Raw genomic sequence first — 17004 nt, 5'->3', positions numbered from 1 at the left:
TGATAAACAATTATTTAGAAAAGGAAAAGGGACTTTGAGCTCTTAAAACCATGGAGTGCGTGAACAACTCAAAGTCAATCTTTGAGGGGGAATTGATTTTGAGAAGTTTATGAGCCTTAACTGGCCTATTTAGCAAGAGCATCTGCAGCACTATTGCACTCTCTATTGATATGGGAGAAGATGACCTCCCTCCCCTCCCCATCCAGAAGTATTGGACCTCCTCCATAAACGACTTGTATCTCCATTGCACCTTCTTTTGGATATCTTTTTTTTTTTTTTTTTTTGACAATGTTACTTGATATTATTGATATGAATTTACATCAGTGATTGCTCATGAGCAGCACGCTTAGCTAATCCATCCACCACCTCATTAGTCTCTCTGTTGACATGTAAAATTGAAATTTCCAAATCAATATCTATATCTGTAATCTGCTTCCATAAGAATCTTATGGTCCAAGGTGGTGTGGATGTACAATTGCACAAATTAATGACATCGAGCGAATCACCCTCTACAATAAATAGCCACCCACATGCCTCTCCTTGAAATCTCAAATCTTGTAGGAGAGCTCGAATCTCAGTTTTATTTGCCGTCACATTTCCACAAGGTCCCCAAAAACAAAAATTTAATTTCAAACAACCGTCTCTCATTATACTACCATCAAAAATTTAATTTCAATCAACCCACCAATAGAGGAATCCATCTACCTTTCGTCTCACTTTCACAAGGTGCAGACTACTAAGCTGAACCATATTAAGATCAGTATCACTTGTTTCTTCATCATATTTATATAGTAAGTATCCATTCACCACAACACTCCCATTCTTTTTAAGATTATCGAGAGTTAATATTTTACCTTGAAACGGAACCCAAAGAAAAGCCTGAACATTTGGGGGAGAGCATCTTTGATTCCTTCAACTTCACTTACATTGCCCATAGTGATTAGAATCATTAACACAAACCACAGCTAACTCTTTCTCGCAAAGAATGAATGAATATGCAGAAATTCTCGGTAGACGGAACAAGTACTTGTTACTGAAGGGAATCTTTAGGAATTGGACTTGGGCTTGAGCGGTTAGCAATTCCTATTAGCAATGCTAGATCCCATTTTTGGTTCCCACCTCTAAACTACCCCAAAACGAAAGAAAGAACTCTATCATATTGTGAAACCACCACTTCAATGCCACAAAAATATTTAAATTCTCTAAAATCCTTCATTTGGAATATTTGAGGAGAGAATCTTTGATTCTTTTTGCTTCACTTGATTAAATCATTAACATAAACCATATAGATAAATATTCCTCAAGAAAAATAACAGAAATTTATTGTAGAGAGAACAAATCCTGGTAGATGAAAAAAAACACTATTATATTGTCAAATAATGCCTTAGGTGCATATTGGAAGTTATGTATGGCTTTCTTTAGTTCGCCATGCTTCAGACTAATTCTTGTGCAGTTCTTACCTTTCCTTTAGGAAGTGTATACATTAAAAGTTTAAAGGGAACCTTTTTATGTGACGTGACCCATATCTCTTGCTCTTATTCTCAGCAATTTGATTTGATGGGCAACAGGGATATCTTCAATCATAATGTCATGTACAACCGTTTTATTTTTATATATTTCTATAAATCATTTGGAGATGAACTTGGACGGTCACACTGGCACACAACTAATAAAAACAATAAATAAAAATATATTTGATAATAAAATTGACCATATGTTATAGGGGTATTTTGTTCTTTTATTATCAAAAATATTTTTTCCTTATTTTTAATGAGGTGTGGCCCCATTGAGAAGGCGGAACCCCCAAATTCATCTCAAAATGATATTTAAAGTAAGGATTAAAAATTCAAATATTATGAGTCCAACTTGACCTTGTTTCTTAAGTTATTTCATCTAGAGCGCATATATTATGATCCTTCGGTTAGAGGATGTACCTGGGAGGATTTTTTCAATCTAAATTTTTGGGAACCACCTAAGAATTTTTTGATGATTATTCTCAAAAAAAAAAAAATTGAAATTAAAGTTGCGATTGTATACAATGAGATTATTTACTTTTGGTATATGAAGGTCACAATTACTTATAACCATCCAATATGAAATCTGATATCTTAGGTGTGTCACAAAATTCGATAAAATTACTTTTTAACTTTGAGTTTGGCCAATGAAATAATGAAACCACCCAATTTCACATCCAAATGGTGAGGTAAAGATAAATGATCTACTACGTAGATCTCATCATCTTAAAATTGGATAGTCTCTATTTCAATCTCTAGATATCATTTTTTTTCAAGTGCATAAAAAGTGCAATTAGAAAAATAAAAATAAAAAAGAAATATGTACGTTAATCCATGGGTTGAAGAGGTTACATCCCCAAAAATTTGGGGTTTTCAAGGTGAGGTTTTGTCTGAAGGTGTAAATCGAAAGTATAGTCCTACGGGAATATAACCATTAGCTTATTTTACATGACAATGGAGCCTCAAGTCTATAACCATTTGGTTAAGCACCATGCTCCATCGAGACAAAGGAGTTCCAATCTAGGTAAGCAGTTTTAAGAGATAAGACTTGGAACAGGAATAAGGAGGTTTGTTTTCAGCCCATGATTTAGTCAAACAGCATGCTCCATTAAGACAAGCAGTCGTAATCTAGGGAGGTAGTTTTAGAGATAAGAGTTGGAACGGGAATAAGGAGGTTTGTTTTCTGCCCATGATACCCCTCTCTCTCTCTCTCTCAACCTCCATGCTTTCCCTCCTGTAACGAGACTTGGCAAATTTCTCTCTCTGAGGCAGTGCAACCTTGCAAGTTACTATTGCGAGCCTAGGCGAGGGAGGTTCTTTCAATTCTCCATTTGCTGCAGTGAGAAAAGCCTAACAAGTCCCCTTCTGCGAGGCAGGGCCAGGTACTCCCTCCTTTCTCCATTGTTGCACAGAGAGAGGAATTTATTATGGAAAGGTCGAACCTCCATTGTTGCACACACACAGGAATTTATTATGGAAAGGTTGAACCTCCATTGTTGCTCAGAGAGAGGAATTTATTATGGAAAGGTTGAACCAGAATGAGCTCAAAATCAGACACCCATATCAAAGTTGTAGCACCATAAATGCAGAAAATTCACATTCATATATATCCAGTTGTCTCGGCAACAAAACGATCAAGACTTTCATGATTTTCCTTCAAATAAGTTATAAAATGAGAAGAAGAGAGCGATGAACTTGTTTTGGGCCTCTTATTCTCATCCATTACAAGTGGACAACTATGATTTTATCAGAGATAAAAAGCACAATCACTAAAAACCAAAGGTAGCAACAAATATCAAATACACCCCTAAAAATCCAAAGATATTAGAAAGCGACATGGTCTTTACAGGAGGAATGAAATTACTTTACAGGATTCATTGTACACAACCCGAGAACCCAACCTCACCACCCATTCACCATTACCGCCAAACCCGTCATCTCCAGTCAATTGACCAAGATAACCGCACTAACCACCGAGTTAGCCACAACTCACAAGCCCAAAACCAACTCATGAGTCGAGCTCAACAAGCTGAGCCCTCTTCTCGGCCGCAATTTTTCGGACGAATATACCCCAACGCAAAGCCGCTTTTATCTTGAGCCATCCCACTGCAGCCTTCCCTGAGGGCCTGCCTGGACACATTTCATAGGTATAATTCGTCGCAGGCGAGGGAATATAGGAGGGATAACTATAGGCATCGGTGTTTCCTCCCATACTGAAGAGCCTGAGCAAATGTTGCATATCCTCGTTCTCGAGCATTTCTGAGCTTCTCATCCGAATCTCTTCTTCTGTGAAGTAATCATCGAGCCCACGAGCGTCCCTATGCCGAGCCCAATCGTCGGCTGGGGTTTGGCCAACATTCATTGTTTGGAACCCAGTTGATAAAGGTGGGCCCAAAGCAAGACCAACTTGTGGACCTTGTGGGGCATGGTGAGAGGTGCTTACTAGTTGATTTTGTTGGGTTGCGAAATGGTTGTTGTTGAATTGGACCTGGTTGTTTGCTGTTAATTGGTCAGGTTGGGATGAATATCTTGTTGCAGGGTTTTCCCCATAACTAGAGATTGATGCCCCTGAAAAAGAGAGGAAGTATTAGTAGTCGCAGGAAAATGGGCCTGAAGAGAAAGTATTACTGGTTAGAGAAAGATGACCCTGGAGAGGAAGAGTTAATATATAGACATTCCTATCTGGAAGTATATCTTCGCGTTGGGAGCTATAGATCTGTATGGATTTGGGGGAAAAGCAAGCCAGGGGTATGAGGAAGTATGCCAGTTCAGAGAAAATAAAGACAACAATTGTGTCAGGAAAAAACTGGAATGCCGAAACAACGCAAATCCATCGCCCTGCCCTGCCCTGCCCTCCCCTCACTCACTCATTGTACCAAAGCTACAAATGTGCTATCCTAGAACAACTTGAGATCATAAGAAATTTTTGATTTTTTCGGTGTGCCTATCCTAGAACAACTTGCAAGGAGATCATAGGAATTTTTTGATTTTTTTGGTCTACACACCTCCCCCCCCCCCCCCCCACCCACACACACACACACACACACACAAACCCACCCCCCGCCGCGGGGGTGCAAAAGCTGCAAATGTGCCTATCTTAGAACATCTTGAAAGGAGATCAAAGAACTTTTTGATTTTTTTGGTGATGGGAGTTCTCATTCGTAGTACCTTGGATAGAGAAAAAAAGAAGAAAATGGGATTTCCACTATATTATGTCAAATTATCATTTAAATGCAAACATATCTATTTCTCAGAACCACGAGATAAAACATTTTAAGAGTTAAGAAATGTGCTTACCGCCAACGGCTGACATGGCATTCACTGAGGACTGCTCCATAGGAACCTGAACTGGTGCACGAGTTATAGAGGGTTGCTGATCAAGGGCAATTGAATAGTTTGACGACGATGCCTTCCTGCTCTGTTTGTAGTTCAGCAATGCCTTGCCATCATACTCGACCACATGCATCCAATTGTCGTACGCTCTTTTCACTAATGTATCCACATGAAGCTGCACAAAAAATAAACAGAAAGTCATTTACTTTTCTTTGGATAAGTAGCTCTCAAGAACATTGCCTTACCATGGGTATTCTTTTTTAGCTACTGACAAGAACAAATGGCAGGTCAGGTAATTAGAATGAAGGTTTAATAGTTTTTTGGGTTCGGACTTCCAGAATATAAGGTAACGAAATGCTCAGCGATTATTAAGACTTTTGCTAAAAGGGAATATACAAACCAAAGGTTCCTTTTCTAGATTTCAAGCTCATGGCGGATTAAGACAAGTAGAAAGCATATTAAAACAGAGGTTAGTGCCTTAAGACGACTTTTGTTATTTCAAATTTAGGGGTTAGGTTTTCGAGCTAGGATCTTATCAGTATCAAAGTTATCTCTTTCTTCTTGAGATATATATCAAGGTTACTTGCTCTATGAAGGGTGAGGACCTTGAACTTTCCCTTAATCCGTCCCAAGCCCAAGCAAAAGAAGTGGATTGTGTTACATAGGCAACCAACGTAAAACCTTGCCAAAACCTTCCATGAATCTTGAATCTACTCTATCTGTTTATGCTAGGGCATTCCCCATAAGGACTCACCAAAAGATTTGTGTACTCGACCCCAAATAGTTGGAAAAAGGCTATGATGAATACGATATATCAAGGTTACTTCTCTGATACAGGGTATCCTAGATTTGAAGGTCTGACGTATAGAACCAGCTCATAGCATGATTTCTCTGAGCTTTAGTTCTTTGTGACTTGGACTAGCTATACGACCCTTTTGCTTTTATGGCTCTTGGGAACAGCATGCTCACTATTAAATTTGATACAGATCAAACAAGAGATGTTTTACAAAGGAGGATAGGGAACAAGAAATATTCACCTTCTGATTGTCAGAAAGCTGCTCCATTGGAACGTACTGCCCACTTGCAATAAGGCCACTCAACTCATAAATATTGTTAAAAACAACACCATTCCTTGCATCATCAGTGTAGTAGACATAATACTTCCCACTCAAAACACAAGTCTTGGCATGCTCAACCGCTAAGTCCCACATCTTATTCGACATGCCACTGCCAAGTATCTACAGTACAAAATAGCAACATAAGGTACCTTCATACAAAACAACAGGAAGAAAATTCGTCTCAAGAGATTCATGAAATTTGAACTTCCGAAAAAACAAAGCCTAGAGATCTTACACTTCGTAATCTTTGTGGGTCTCTGACCACAAGCCGGAGGAAGTCTTCAACTGTGTGAATCCCAGCTTTATTCAACCTTTTGTGAAATGACCCATCCTTCCCAATCTTCTCCAATCTCCACACTTCATCTTGCAACGCAGGCGGATAGTGTTTCTTGTATACTGTAGATTCCAATGAAATTTCAGTTTCAGAACATAATAGGGGCGAACATCAGGAAAGTAACTGGAACACCAGCACATACCATGCAGGTAGCTCAGACACTCGAAATGTCAAGGTCATCCCTGCAACCATTATTTTTAAGATATGACTATTTTACCCCCAAGTTAGTCTAAAAACACAAATAAGTGATGACAAGAACACACAACCACCTAGAGAAACATAGTCATTTAGAAGATGATTGGTCCATGTACTGTCTTTGGTATTTTTCCTTGAGTTTTTCATAAGTAGCGACAGACTAGAATTAGAAACTGAAAGCGAAAGAATAAAGAGAAAATAGCAGACATACATTCTCCTCTGTGGTCCTTAACAGTAAAAGCCTCTGTCTTAGCCTCACGAATGCGAACAACCTCACAGTAACCAGATGAAACTTTTAAGCCAAGCCTGAACTTCCTGCTTCTTATCCAACTTGAGTTGTCTGTGAAAGTGAGTTCTCCTAGGGTCCCAACCCCTTCTTTGAGGGTAACCAGCAAGTCCCCAGTTAAAAGAGGCCTCTTGCCTTCACGTTCTTTTACGACATGGCTTTCAAATTCTTCTTGGGTCCAGTTGTCTTCATCATCGTTGTTGAAGTCACCTTCCAGCACTATGACATCAAGCTTAGCAGATGACTCAAGCCCTGATGTAATGACTTGGCCTGTATTAGCATCGATCAAAACCACATGAATCAAAGCACCCTGCTCCCCTTCTACTTTCCCTCCAGTGAAGAGTGGTAGGGACAATCTCGACCTGAACTGTAGCTGAAGACTCCTACCATCAGGACCTTCTATTCTCTTTGGAGATGACCTGCACAAACCCAAGAAACATTCGAAGAAAAGTCAAGATTAGCAATTAACACCCCACCCACCCACAAACAAAAAAGGAAAAAAAAAAAAGAAGAAAAGGAATAAGAAATCATACATTAAAACCTGAGGCCCTTACAAGTGAGTAAGAAAGGACCAGAAAAAAAAACAAAAAAGTAGTACGAAATACTAACTGGTTTATGACAATCACAACAGTATCTTTTCGGTTTCAGTTTTCACACTAATAGAAATACGAATAATTGAAATGACTTTGAAGAACAAGTTTAGAGCATGTCTTTCAGCTTCTATTGCAAGATTGATAAGTAAACATTATACGCACTGACAATAAGGAAGAAAGCCATAGTTGACGAACGTATGTCATGATAAACATATGTGCAAACACGTAGGAATTCTATCAGCTGAAAGTCATTCCACTGAGTGCTTTACCAGCTGTCATATAAGGGAGAATCTAACGAGGATGTATAATATGAAATTAGCAAGATTAAGATAATATTCCCATTAATCAAAAGTAGAGATACGTCCCTCATAGATATGAGCTCCAGATACGACAAGACCATTGAAGGAATAAAGAAACAGTAAGACGACCCTAAACAACTATGTAAACATAACACGTTCACTGACTATGAAAATGACGAAAAATAGTCTCTGCATGACAGATGAAGTAAAAAATGGCTGAGACTCGGGACTTGCCAGAGTCCAATTGACTCAGGCTAGTCAAGAGTGTCATTCACGCAAAAAAACAACAATGTTAAACAATATTAAAAGACTCAGCAATTTTGAAGAGTTTTTGTTGACTTGACTTCAGTTGTACACCGTAATGCATTTTTATGGCTTCGGTCTGCTTTTCTAACCCCATTTTGAGCCATGTATGAAACGCCAGCATTTTAGAACCCAGAAGCCAGATATTTTTGCCAATCTCTCCTCATTCATAATTTTTTTCCTTTTTTTTTTGAGAGAGAATTCATAATATTTTTCACTTGTTATCTTTTTTTTTTTTGAGTGAAATTCATTTGTTATCTCTTTTTCAGAATTTCAGTTTTCTTTTTTTATGGTTATTTATTTCAAATATTGGATGAGACTCATTGAGTCCAAGTTCTTTGTCTCTCACTTACACACTCACACACACGCACACGCACACGCACACGCACACACATACCTACACTCACGCACAGATACACACGCACACAGACATTATTTCATCAAGTCAAAGTATATCTCTAGACTCGCTTTGGCCACTTGACTATTTCTCTCGCGGCGATTGAATTTAATTCTTCAGCATACCATTTCGTAAGATCCTCAATTGTGCCTTGTTGGGTAATTGAATTTTTTTAAGTAAACATGAACTCTAATAGTTATTGGAAATCCAAGGCAACATTTCTGGGAGAAGGCATGGATAGAAACACAATTCCAAGAGGAATGGCTAACAAGGCATTAGTTTGTGGATCACAAATATCCACCAAAGTTTCAAAAATCAAAACCCAAAGCAGAAGGTGAGACCTTTTACATAACAAAGAAAGGTCAATTGCTTGTCGAAAAAAAGTCCCAGTTAGCTCATGTTAGAACTCAAAAGTAGTTAAAAAAGTGTACAAATTGTAAACAGGAAATGGTGAGAGAAGAAAAAGTAGGAACTTCACATTTAATGAACATAACCAAATTGATGAAGAAATCTAAAAAGAGAAGGAAAAACAATCCTGCCAAAGGGCATTAAGGGGGGGGTGGGGTGGGGTGGGGGGGTGTAACTATTAACCAATAACTTTCTCAACTAAGATCCTTATAAAACTGTGAGTGTACTTCCCTCAAGTGTAAAATAGAACTTCATTACGCCCAGGTGCGAATAGCCCAAGCAATAGGATACAGAAGATACAGATTAAGAATGCTTTCCTTAGTAAAACACTGTCCCGCCTCAATTTTATGTTGCAATTGTGTTTGAAACTGATAGATGGATGTCATAGAAACTAGCTTTTCCCAGATGTAACTCATAACACATGAACTTTTTGAAACATGCAAAAGAAATCCAAATCAATTTCTAGCTGCTCAAACTGAAAAGGAAAATATTATATATAAATGAATTAAATAAGTAAAATACCATACCTTCCACCAAGCCTGCTAGGCCCTAGTTTTGCCAATGCACGCTCAACTTCCTCACTGACCTGCTTTGACAGAATAGTCAAACACACGTAACCACAGCACAAAAGTTAAACCCGAAAATAAACAGGATAAAGATGAAGAAAACATCATCTTCATAACACATGCCACAAAAAACTTCATTAATTTTTTTTTAAAAAAAATTAACCAGGAAAGTATCAGGCATCAGTAACAAAGATGTGCTAGTGTTCTACATATGTCTATGAAGTATGCATCGAACAAAATTAAAAAATTTCATACTCTAAATTTTTCTTTATTTCATAGATCATAAATAAATAAGCAAATGTAAAAAATAATAACTTTTTTTAACATTATCAATGTTTTCTCCAAGACTTCATCAATCATGGAAAAAATTTGAATAACCAATTGCCACACTGAGAGTGTACATCAAAGCCCAGGCTGCTATGGAGGAAAAATTCCACATGGCGGGCCTCTTAACAATTCTAATTAAACTACATGCAAGAATTTGAGTCCCACACCAGTTGAAGAATTCCTTTTAGAGAATCTTCCAAACATCGCTCCTTTGTGGTTGTTCATTAATCCTAGGAAGAAGATATTATTGCCAAAGGAATTGAATGAATTATAACAGTGCAGAAAAAACAATTAATTGACTGAATTATAACAGGACAGAAAAACAATTTCTTTGAATATCAGTGGCTGTTGTCACAGAAATAACTCAACCAACCACAGTTAGTTCCTAAACATTTAAATATCCAATTAAAGGTCACATTTTTTCTTTTCTTAAAATACAGCATAGCCAAGGATAAGCACCAAAATTTAGGTTAACATAATAAGGATGGTGTGAGAGGGTAAAGCCAAATCAAGGTAGAAGAGCAGATCAATTTGATCTCGTGTAACTTGTAAATCAGGAGCAGACATGCGTAAGGAAGGGTGGCCTTTCCACATGTTAATAAGCATAACTTGTATAATGAGTCTCACAAGTTGCAGGTAGAGAAGATTGGAGGCATCCTGGGGGGATGTTAAAGTTCAAGTTTTTATATATTGGAATCTTGAAGTTTAAATTTGATGGCAGATCTTTAAAAATCCAAAATCCAACAATTGCAAAGCTAAGATAGCATTCAACAAGATTGAACTCGAAAGCCAAATCTGGTTTGGGGTTTTGATTTGGGTGGCTTGTCTGACAAAGATTGGATATATTGATGCACAACAAGAGCAAATATTGGAAAATTAACCTCCAAATTTCGGGTTTTTCAATGTAAATTCACATAATTGATTTTTTTTTTTATCATTTCCCATGTTGTCTACCTGAACTTCTACCATTTTCATTACTTCTGATGTTTTCTGAATTTCCAGGATTTTTCCTGCAATTCTCAAGGTTTTTCCTGGGATTCTCGAAGACTGGGAAAACTTGGGCGAGCCGCCTTGGACTCACCTGAGTCACCTGGCCTGGTCAAGGTCCGAGTTTCGCACTGGACCATTTTCTTGAGCACTAACCTAGAGCATATATGTCTGGAGATGACAACAAGTTTGCACAAATAGCCCTCTTTGTAAATCACTCAAAATGATGTAATCCATGGTCCATCACCCATCAATCAAAATTAGCTAGAAAGGAGATAAAGAAGGCATGCTCAAGTCATCTATACATAAAGACATAACTGCATTTTTTATCTTTTTGTACATGATTAAATTTTATAAAAAAAAATCCAATGAATCAGTTGGTTGTACATGGAGATATCCAGAGCTAACATACTGAAGCACATGACTAACACTCGCAGAAATTTCGTCAAAGGGGTATAAATGATGCCACTGAACTAAATAAACTTACAACTCTACGAAGAATCGGCTCCAATGACGAGCAAAGTTTTTGCAAATTGTCCACCTTAAGAGCTTCAACAATAACGCTGCATAGAAGTGCTTCCCATTAATGCACTAGAAAAACTATCTAGGATCAAGTAATAGAGCATGCGAATTGCCAAATGAAAATCATTTTTGATATCACTTAAATTGGCAATAGATTATGCTTAGAGTACATAACTTCAAGAAGGCAGTAAGCAAAAATTTTGTCAAAGAAATGGAAATCAAAATCAACAAAAGGAACAAAGGAATCATAAAAATGTGATAAAATATTGCCACCATGAGCATCAATAAATTATTCGACAAAATTTGGATATTTAAATGGCGCAAGCAGCTAACCTCTTGTCTTTTTCCTCTTTTTTATTTATTTATTTTGGAAGTGCACAAGCAGCTAATTTCCTAATAATTATATGCAAAAGATGAAAGAGGAAATGTAAAATGACAGAGATTAGCAAATAACCTTTATGGGGTTAGAACCATAGTCAACTAAATAAGAGACTGAGTCAACAAACAATGTGACTTGGTTTCTGAGACAATTCAGCCACATCTTCTGGGCCACTCAAAAGACTCACTGGAGTCAACAGAATTGGGGAAGTGTGACATTACTTTTCTTTGTTACTTACATTAGGTAGCTTACACAAACAATGTAAGTAGTTTCACAAATAGTCTATACTGTTGGCCTTTTCTTTTAATGCATGCAAAAGGCAATTCAAGAACAAATTAGATATCGGATAATGCAATAACAAATTAACATTAAACAGATTAGCATATCGTGCTGCCCTGATTTTTTTTATAAGTACGACTACGGCAATGCAACAACAAATTAGACATTAGGTAGTCATACAAATAGAATAAGAAAGCATCAGAGATAAGAATGCAAAGTGCTTTAAATCCATTCATTGCTTCGGACAATGTTCATATTGAAAAGATTGAAAGTTCACCTCTCCCATCATTTGCCCTAGTCCACTATAAATATACAATTCACCTATAAGTTATCATCCCAATGTAAGGTACATTTGAAAGGTGCAAGGAGTATCACAGAAATTCAAGATTAGTTTGCATGATTCAAAATTCAGGAAAACTCCAGTACTAAACTTAATTATCAAAAGAAACAAAGAAAAGTCCAGATTCACCATACAACAGTTAGCAGTTAATGTGAAAAACTAGCAATAAATTAGATCTTTTTCTATAAAAAAACAATAGACAGCAAAATAACGTCGGCAAAGAGCATAGGCAGTAGCTAAAACTCCCCATTTTCAGAGGCAGAGAGAAAATAGACGGAAGGAGTGTGTGATCTTCCAGAACATGGTGATTAGAGCATGAAGACACATTTCCGAAAACACCTAGTGTATAAATGCAAACAAATTATTGAGGAACCCCTAAAAAACAACCTCAGCTACTTTAATCAGACCAGTAACAAACATTTTTTATTTCATTTTAGAGTCTCACGATAAAATATCATGTAAGCTTGGATAACACGACCTTGGAACACTACAAGCTTCACATTAATAATGGAAATCTAAAGATCATAACTCATAAATCATGACCCAGTACTAGTATGCCAATACAAGATAAGCACTACGGTCACTATGAAAACATAAAAAAAGCAGACAGGAAACCTATAGAATCAGCAAAACCAATAATTTCCCCAGGCCAAGACCAGTGGAAGTAGAGTCTAGGACTGAACAGATTCCAAAATCAAGCACAAAAAAAACCCTAATTTCCCTAACAAAACGAATCAAAAACCACAAATACCTCGCAAGAGCAGGCACTTTCTGCTTCTTCTCCTCAGGCGGCCTCTCCTCCGCCTCACCCGCATCAAGCTTCCTCTTCTCCGCTCTCGTCATAGTATTCGATCTCTCCAGTAACCTCGTAGTCCTCTGCATTTTAAACCCAAAAGAAACCCTAACACTCAGATCCAGAAACCTTTACACAGTTCCGGTAATCAGGACTAAGCTGAATATTCAGCAAAGCTTCCAGTCAAATGCGAACCAGTAGAATCTCAATCTCAGATCTTACTTTCATGGAGAATTCGAACCTCGAAACCCTAAAAAGAGAGGAACAGAATTAGGGTTTACTGTAGTGAGAGTGAAGGCGAAGACATGGTTGCAGAAAACTAGAGCTCGGAAATTTGAGCAGATAATGTGGAGATCGGAGATTATTCGTGTGTACCTTAGTGGCGGCTTGCCCTAATTGCAATACTGAGACCCGCCAGGTTTTCCTCTCGCCGAAACACCGCGCTTTGTATTACCTCATGTTTTGCTTTTTACCAAAACGCCCTCCTGCTGATAATTTCTTTTAAGGATAGAAGTTTTTATAAAGGGAAATTGTTTCATGCGGGCTAGACCGCGTGAAACATATGAGGTCTAAAGTGTAAAGCATCCATATTAGAAGCAAGTAGGTGTTCCATCTGAAAAAAAAACAATAGAAATTAACTTTCCAAATATTTTTTTACTAGAACTATCATTTCTAATTTTTAAAATTTATTTAATTTTTATATTCATGATCTCTATGTTAGAGATTATATGTCTTTAAAAAATTAGGTCTTAAAATCCACCTCGAAAATAGATTTATTAAGAGATCGGCATTTCTACATATGCGGGTTTGGCCGCATAAAAACCGGGTCCTCTTATAAGGCCTAGGTGTTATGTAAACAAAATAAAGTCTCACCTCAAATCCTAACCGGGAGTGCACTTTCGGCATTGAAAATCTCTATGATAACTTTAAAATCAATTTTCAACACCGACATTGAAATTCAAAAAATATATAGACGTTGCAAATATTTGAACATTTATTTTTATGACGAAATGGATGGTCTAAATAATTAGTTACAACATATCATAGCTTGAAATCCAAATTTTTTTTCAAGCCGAGATGATCGATGTAAAGATTTATCAATACTTGAATTGTAATTTTTTATGAGTTATGGGGTGAGGCTTTACTTATTTTGATATAGTTGCAACCCTATGGCTTTGATATATGTGAGGTTTGCATGAGGGTGCAACCTTAAACAAACCAAAGGAAGGCATACCTCCAAGTTTCATTATAAAATGTAATTTTTGTATTCAAAATTCTTATGATGGCTTAAGAATTTATTTTTATCTTTAATTATAAAATTTTAAACTCTAAAAATAGTTCAAACCAAATAGACTTGATCTCACATAAAAATCTTCAAAATGGGCAACCCAGAAAATGTGCCGCAAGATGGGACTCGAATTCTTCTTTTTTTTATACATCTTAATGTTGAGAATGATCAATTCGAGGATTTTGAATATCAAAACATCCTTTTCCAACAGATTTTTGAAGCTCACCTTAATTCTACAGTTTAAAATTGCAACCTTATATAATATTTTCTTTTTCAAAAAAGTAAAGTGGTTTATACATTAGGAGGGAAGGCATGACCACATTTACGTCCCCGGAAGCATCCCACGTCCATGTTAAAGATGGGTATCCCGGAAGCATCCCACATCCACCTTAAAGATGGGTATGGCTTTGCACTCTCTCCAAAAAAGCAAAATTAACGGTCTAGAATTTTCCTTCAAAAAATCATCGTTGTTAGTTTTTTAACTTCAGGTATTTTACATATTCATGTTTTGTATGCTAGATATTATACATCTAAAAATTTAGGTCCAAAACCCATCTCAAAAGTAGATCATGAAGACCGAAGCATATCTACATATGAGTCCTCTGTACTCATGAAAACCGTATCCAAATAAATAATTCTTCCCAAAGTCATATAAGGAAGGGTGAGACTTATATAAGGCGCCCACCTTACACTAAGCAATCAATGCGCTCTTTAAATTTTGTCAAAAGATGTAGTTATTTTGTCAAAAACCTTATAATAGTTTGAAAATCCATGTCAACCCTCGTTGTAAATTTTAAAATTTAAAAAATTTACAGATTGAGCATATCTATAAACATTTTAAAATTTTGAAAATAGATGATCTAGATAACTTGCTAGAAAATGAACGACCCTTAGCACTTTATTTTTTTTTCTTTATACTATATATATAGAGGTCAAGATGATAGTTACAAGGTTGTTCAATGTTGGAACACTATTTTCTATTGGATTTTGATATGCAATTTACTTCTATAGTATAAGATTATAACTTTATATAAACTTTTTTCTATAAAGAAACCCTACCAAAATGCTGGTGAGTTTTGTGCTATATTGATCTTGCAGATAGGTAGAGGCTATCAAATGCTTGAGTTGGTCTGCTTGTGGGTTTAAATATTGTCGTTCGTTGAATTTTAAACTGATTGTTGGGAGAGTAATCAGGTGTTCAAAAATTTCTTATTTTTACAAACTTTATTGAGATTAAATTTGGCGGGTAGATGTGCCTTGCTGCATACCAATAACAACAAAAAATAGTCTCTAAATAAAAGCAACCAAAATACCCTTAAAATATTCCATAGGTATTTTGGCTATTTTAAATATATATAATATTTTTTATTATCTTTTATGGGTGGCGATCGTGAGATTTGTGGTGTTATCCTAAAGCCGAAAAACTCTCTAAATCTTGACTTCCAGATGCATAAATACGAAAAGTAAAGTGGATTTCAAATCTTAAAAATAATGCATCTTGTAACATATTATCTTGATCATCTATTTCTAATTATCAAGTTTTTATAATTTGGTTTGATCTGCACCATGTTTTCAACTCTAAATTTTATAATCATGAGTGGAAAGTAGATTTTTAGGTCATCCTGGGTTTCCAGCGTCTTGTGGTGGAACTAGAAAGCACACCTTCAATTATTTAAGGTGGATATTTTATATATAAAAAAAATCCCTTTGGGGAGACCCCGCAAAATGCCGATGAATAAAAATGGTAGAAGAAAGACTAAACTACTACATTGTATGTCAAAAAAACATTTATATTTAATACAAAAAAATCGTAATTATTTTTTAATTATCATATTGAAATCCGATATCTAAGAATGTATCACAAAGTTTAAGAATTCTTTTTTAGGTTTTAAACACAAACAACAGCATATTTCTTGCCTCTTAATTTTACATTAATGGGCTGAAAATAATTGTAATCGTATACTTTCCCCTAAAAAAAATACACTGACGTGCCTAAACATAACTATAATACTCATAGCAAAAGTTTACTAGCTATGATTTGAAAGAAAATAAATAAAATGATTATTTTTGAGCCTGCAATATTCGTCCATTAAACGCGGCCACACCTAAGCTTGTTAAATCACCACAAATTTCAGTAAATAAATTATTGGTAAATTTGAAGGGCATCATCGTCATTTTGATACTAAAGTTCGGGGTGACGTAACGAAATTGTCAGGCGCTTACGTAATGCCCACTCGCTTGGACCGCTGCAATATATTTGGTGCCTTGATCGGACGGTTCACAAGAAGTACATGTAAGCTGGGTTAAGTGACTCTGGTATCGAGTTAGAAGTAACTATAGTTGACTGATCATTGGTCTTGACTATCCACGTAAGCTTTGGTCTTTTTTTGACGCCATCAGAGAGCCGCAACTCACATTATGTTTAGGAAAATTGTCTCACGCGTGCTGGACCGCATGACTGCATATGCGGTCCAAAAAGTGTTAAGGCATTTCATGGATGCAAGTAGGTGGTCCATCTAAAAATAATGAAAACTAATGGTCTAAATATTTTCTTACTAGAATTATTATTTTTAGTTTTTTAAATTTATTTATTTTTCATATTTGTGAACTACATGTTAGAAATTACAAGTCTTTAAGTCCCAAAATCCATCACAAAAATAAATTTATTAACAGGCCCGTATTTCTACATATGCGCCCTTTGACTGCATAGAAATTGGGTCCCTATATTTATCTTATTATATAT

At 36.3% G+C, this 17004-nt stretch overlaps 1 protein-coding gene across 3 annotated transcripts; it reads right to left on the bottom strand.

Annotated features, from left to right (window-relative positions):
- Positions 1–3098: 3098 nt before the first annotated feature.
- On the bottom strand, positions 3099–13391 carry LOC18435496 (calmodulin-binding protein 60 B). Of its 3 annotated transcripts, XR_016046400.1 has the most exons (10): positions 13349–13391; positions 12932–13223; positions 11148–11223; positions 9308–9366; positions 6706–7199; positions 6442–6481; positions 6201–6361; positions 5885–6085; positions 4812–5022; positions 3099–4082 (listed from the first exon to the last, which is right to left on the bottom strand). XR_016046400.1 is itself a non-coding variant. In XM_006845540.4 (9 exons), exons 2-9 carry the CDS (start codon positions 13060–13062, stop codon positions 3523–3525), a joined length of 1893 nt encoding a protein of 630 aa, XP_006845603.1. In that variant the 5' UTR covers positions 13063–13223; positions 13349–13391; the 3' UTR covers positions 3099–3522. The 3 variants fall into 3 exon arrangements, 1 of the variants encoding a protein (XP_006845603.1); XR_016046399.1 differs by having other exon boundaries at positions 12932–13391; XM_006845540.4 differs by lacking the exon at positions 6442–6481.
- Positions 13392–17004: the final 3613 nt, after the last annotated feature.

This window comes from Amborella trichopoda, chromosome 12 (assembly GCF_054954075.1).
Source record: "Amborella trichopoda isolate Santa Cruz 75 chromosome 12, AtrichopodaSantaCruz75HAP2 v2.0, whole genome shotgun sequence".
Taxonomy (NCBI): Eukaryota; Viridiplantae; Streptophyta; class Magnoliopsida; order Amborellales; family Amborellaceae; genus Amborella; species Amborella trichopoda.
This window is presented reverse-complemented; position numbering and strand designations above follow the sequence as displayed.

Excerpts from the sequence above, each read along its gene's own strand:
- LOC18435496 (XM_006845540.4), bottom strand. The coding sequence starts at position 13,062 with ATGCAGAGGACTACGAGGTTACTGGAGAGATCGAATACTATGACGAGA. Across the intron at positions 11,224-12,931 it reads AAAGTGCCTGCTCTTGCGAG|CGTTATTGTTGAAGCTCTTA; the intron begins GTATTTGTGGTT and ends ACTTCTATGCAG. Across the intron at positions 9,367-11,147 it reads AGCCGATTCTTCGTAGAGTT|GTCAGTGAGGAAGTTGAGCG; the intron begins GTAAGTTTATTT and ends CTGTCAAAGCAG.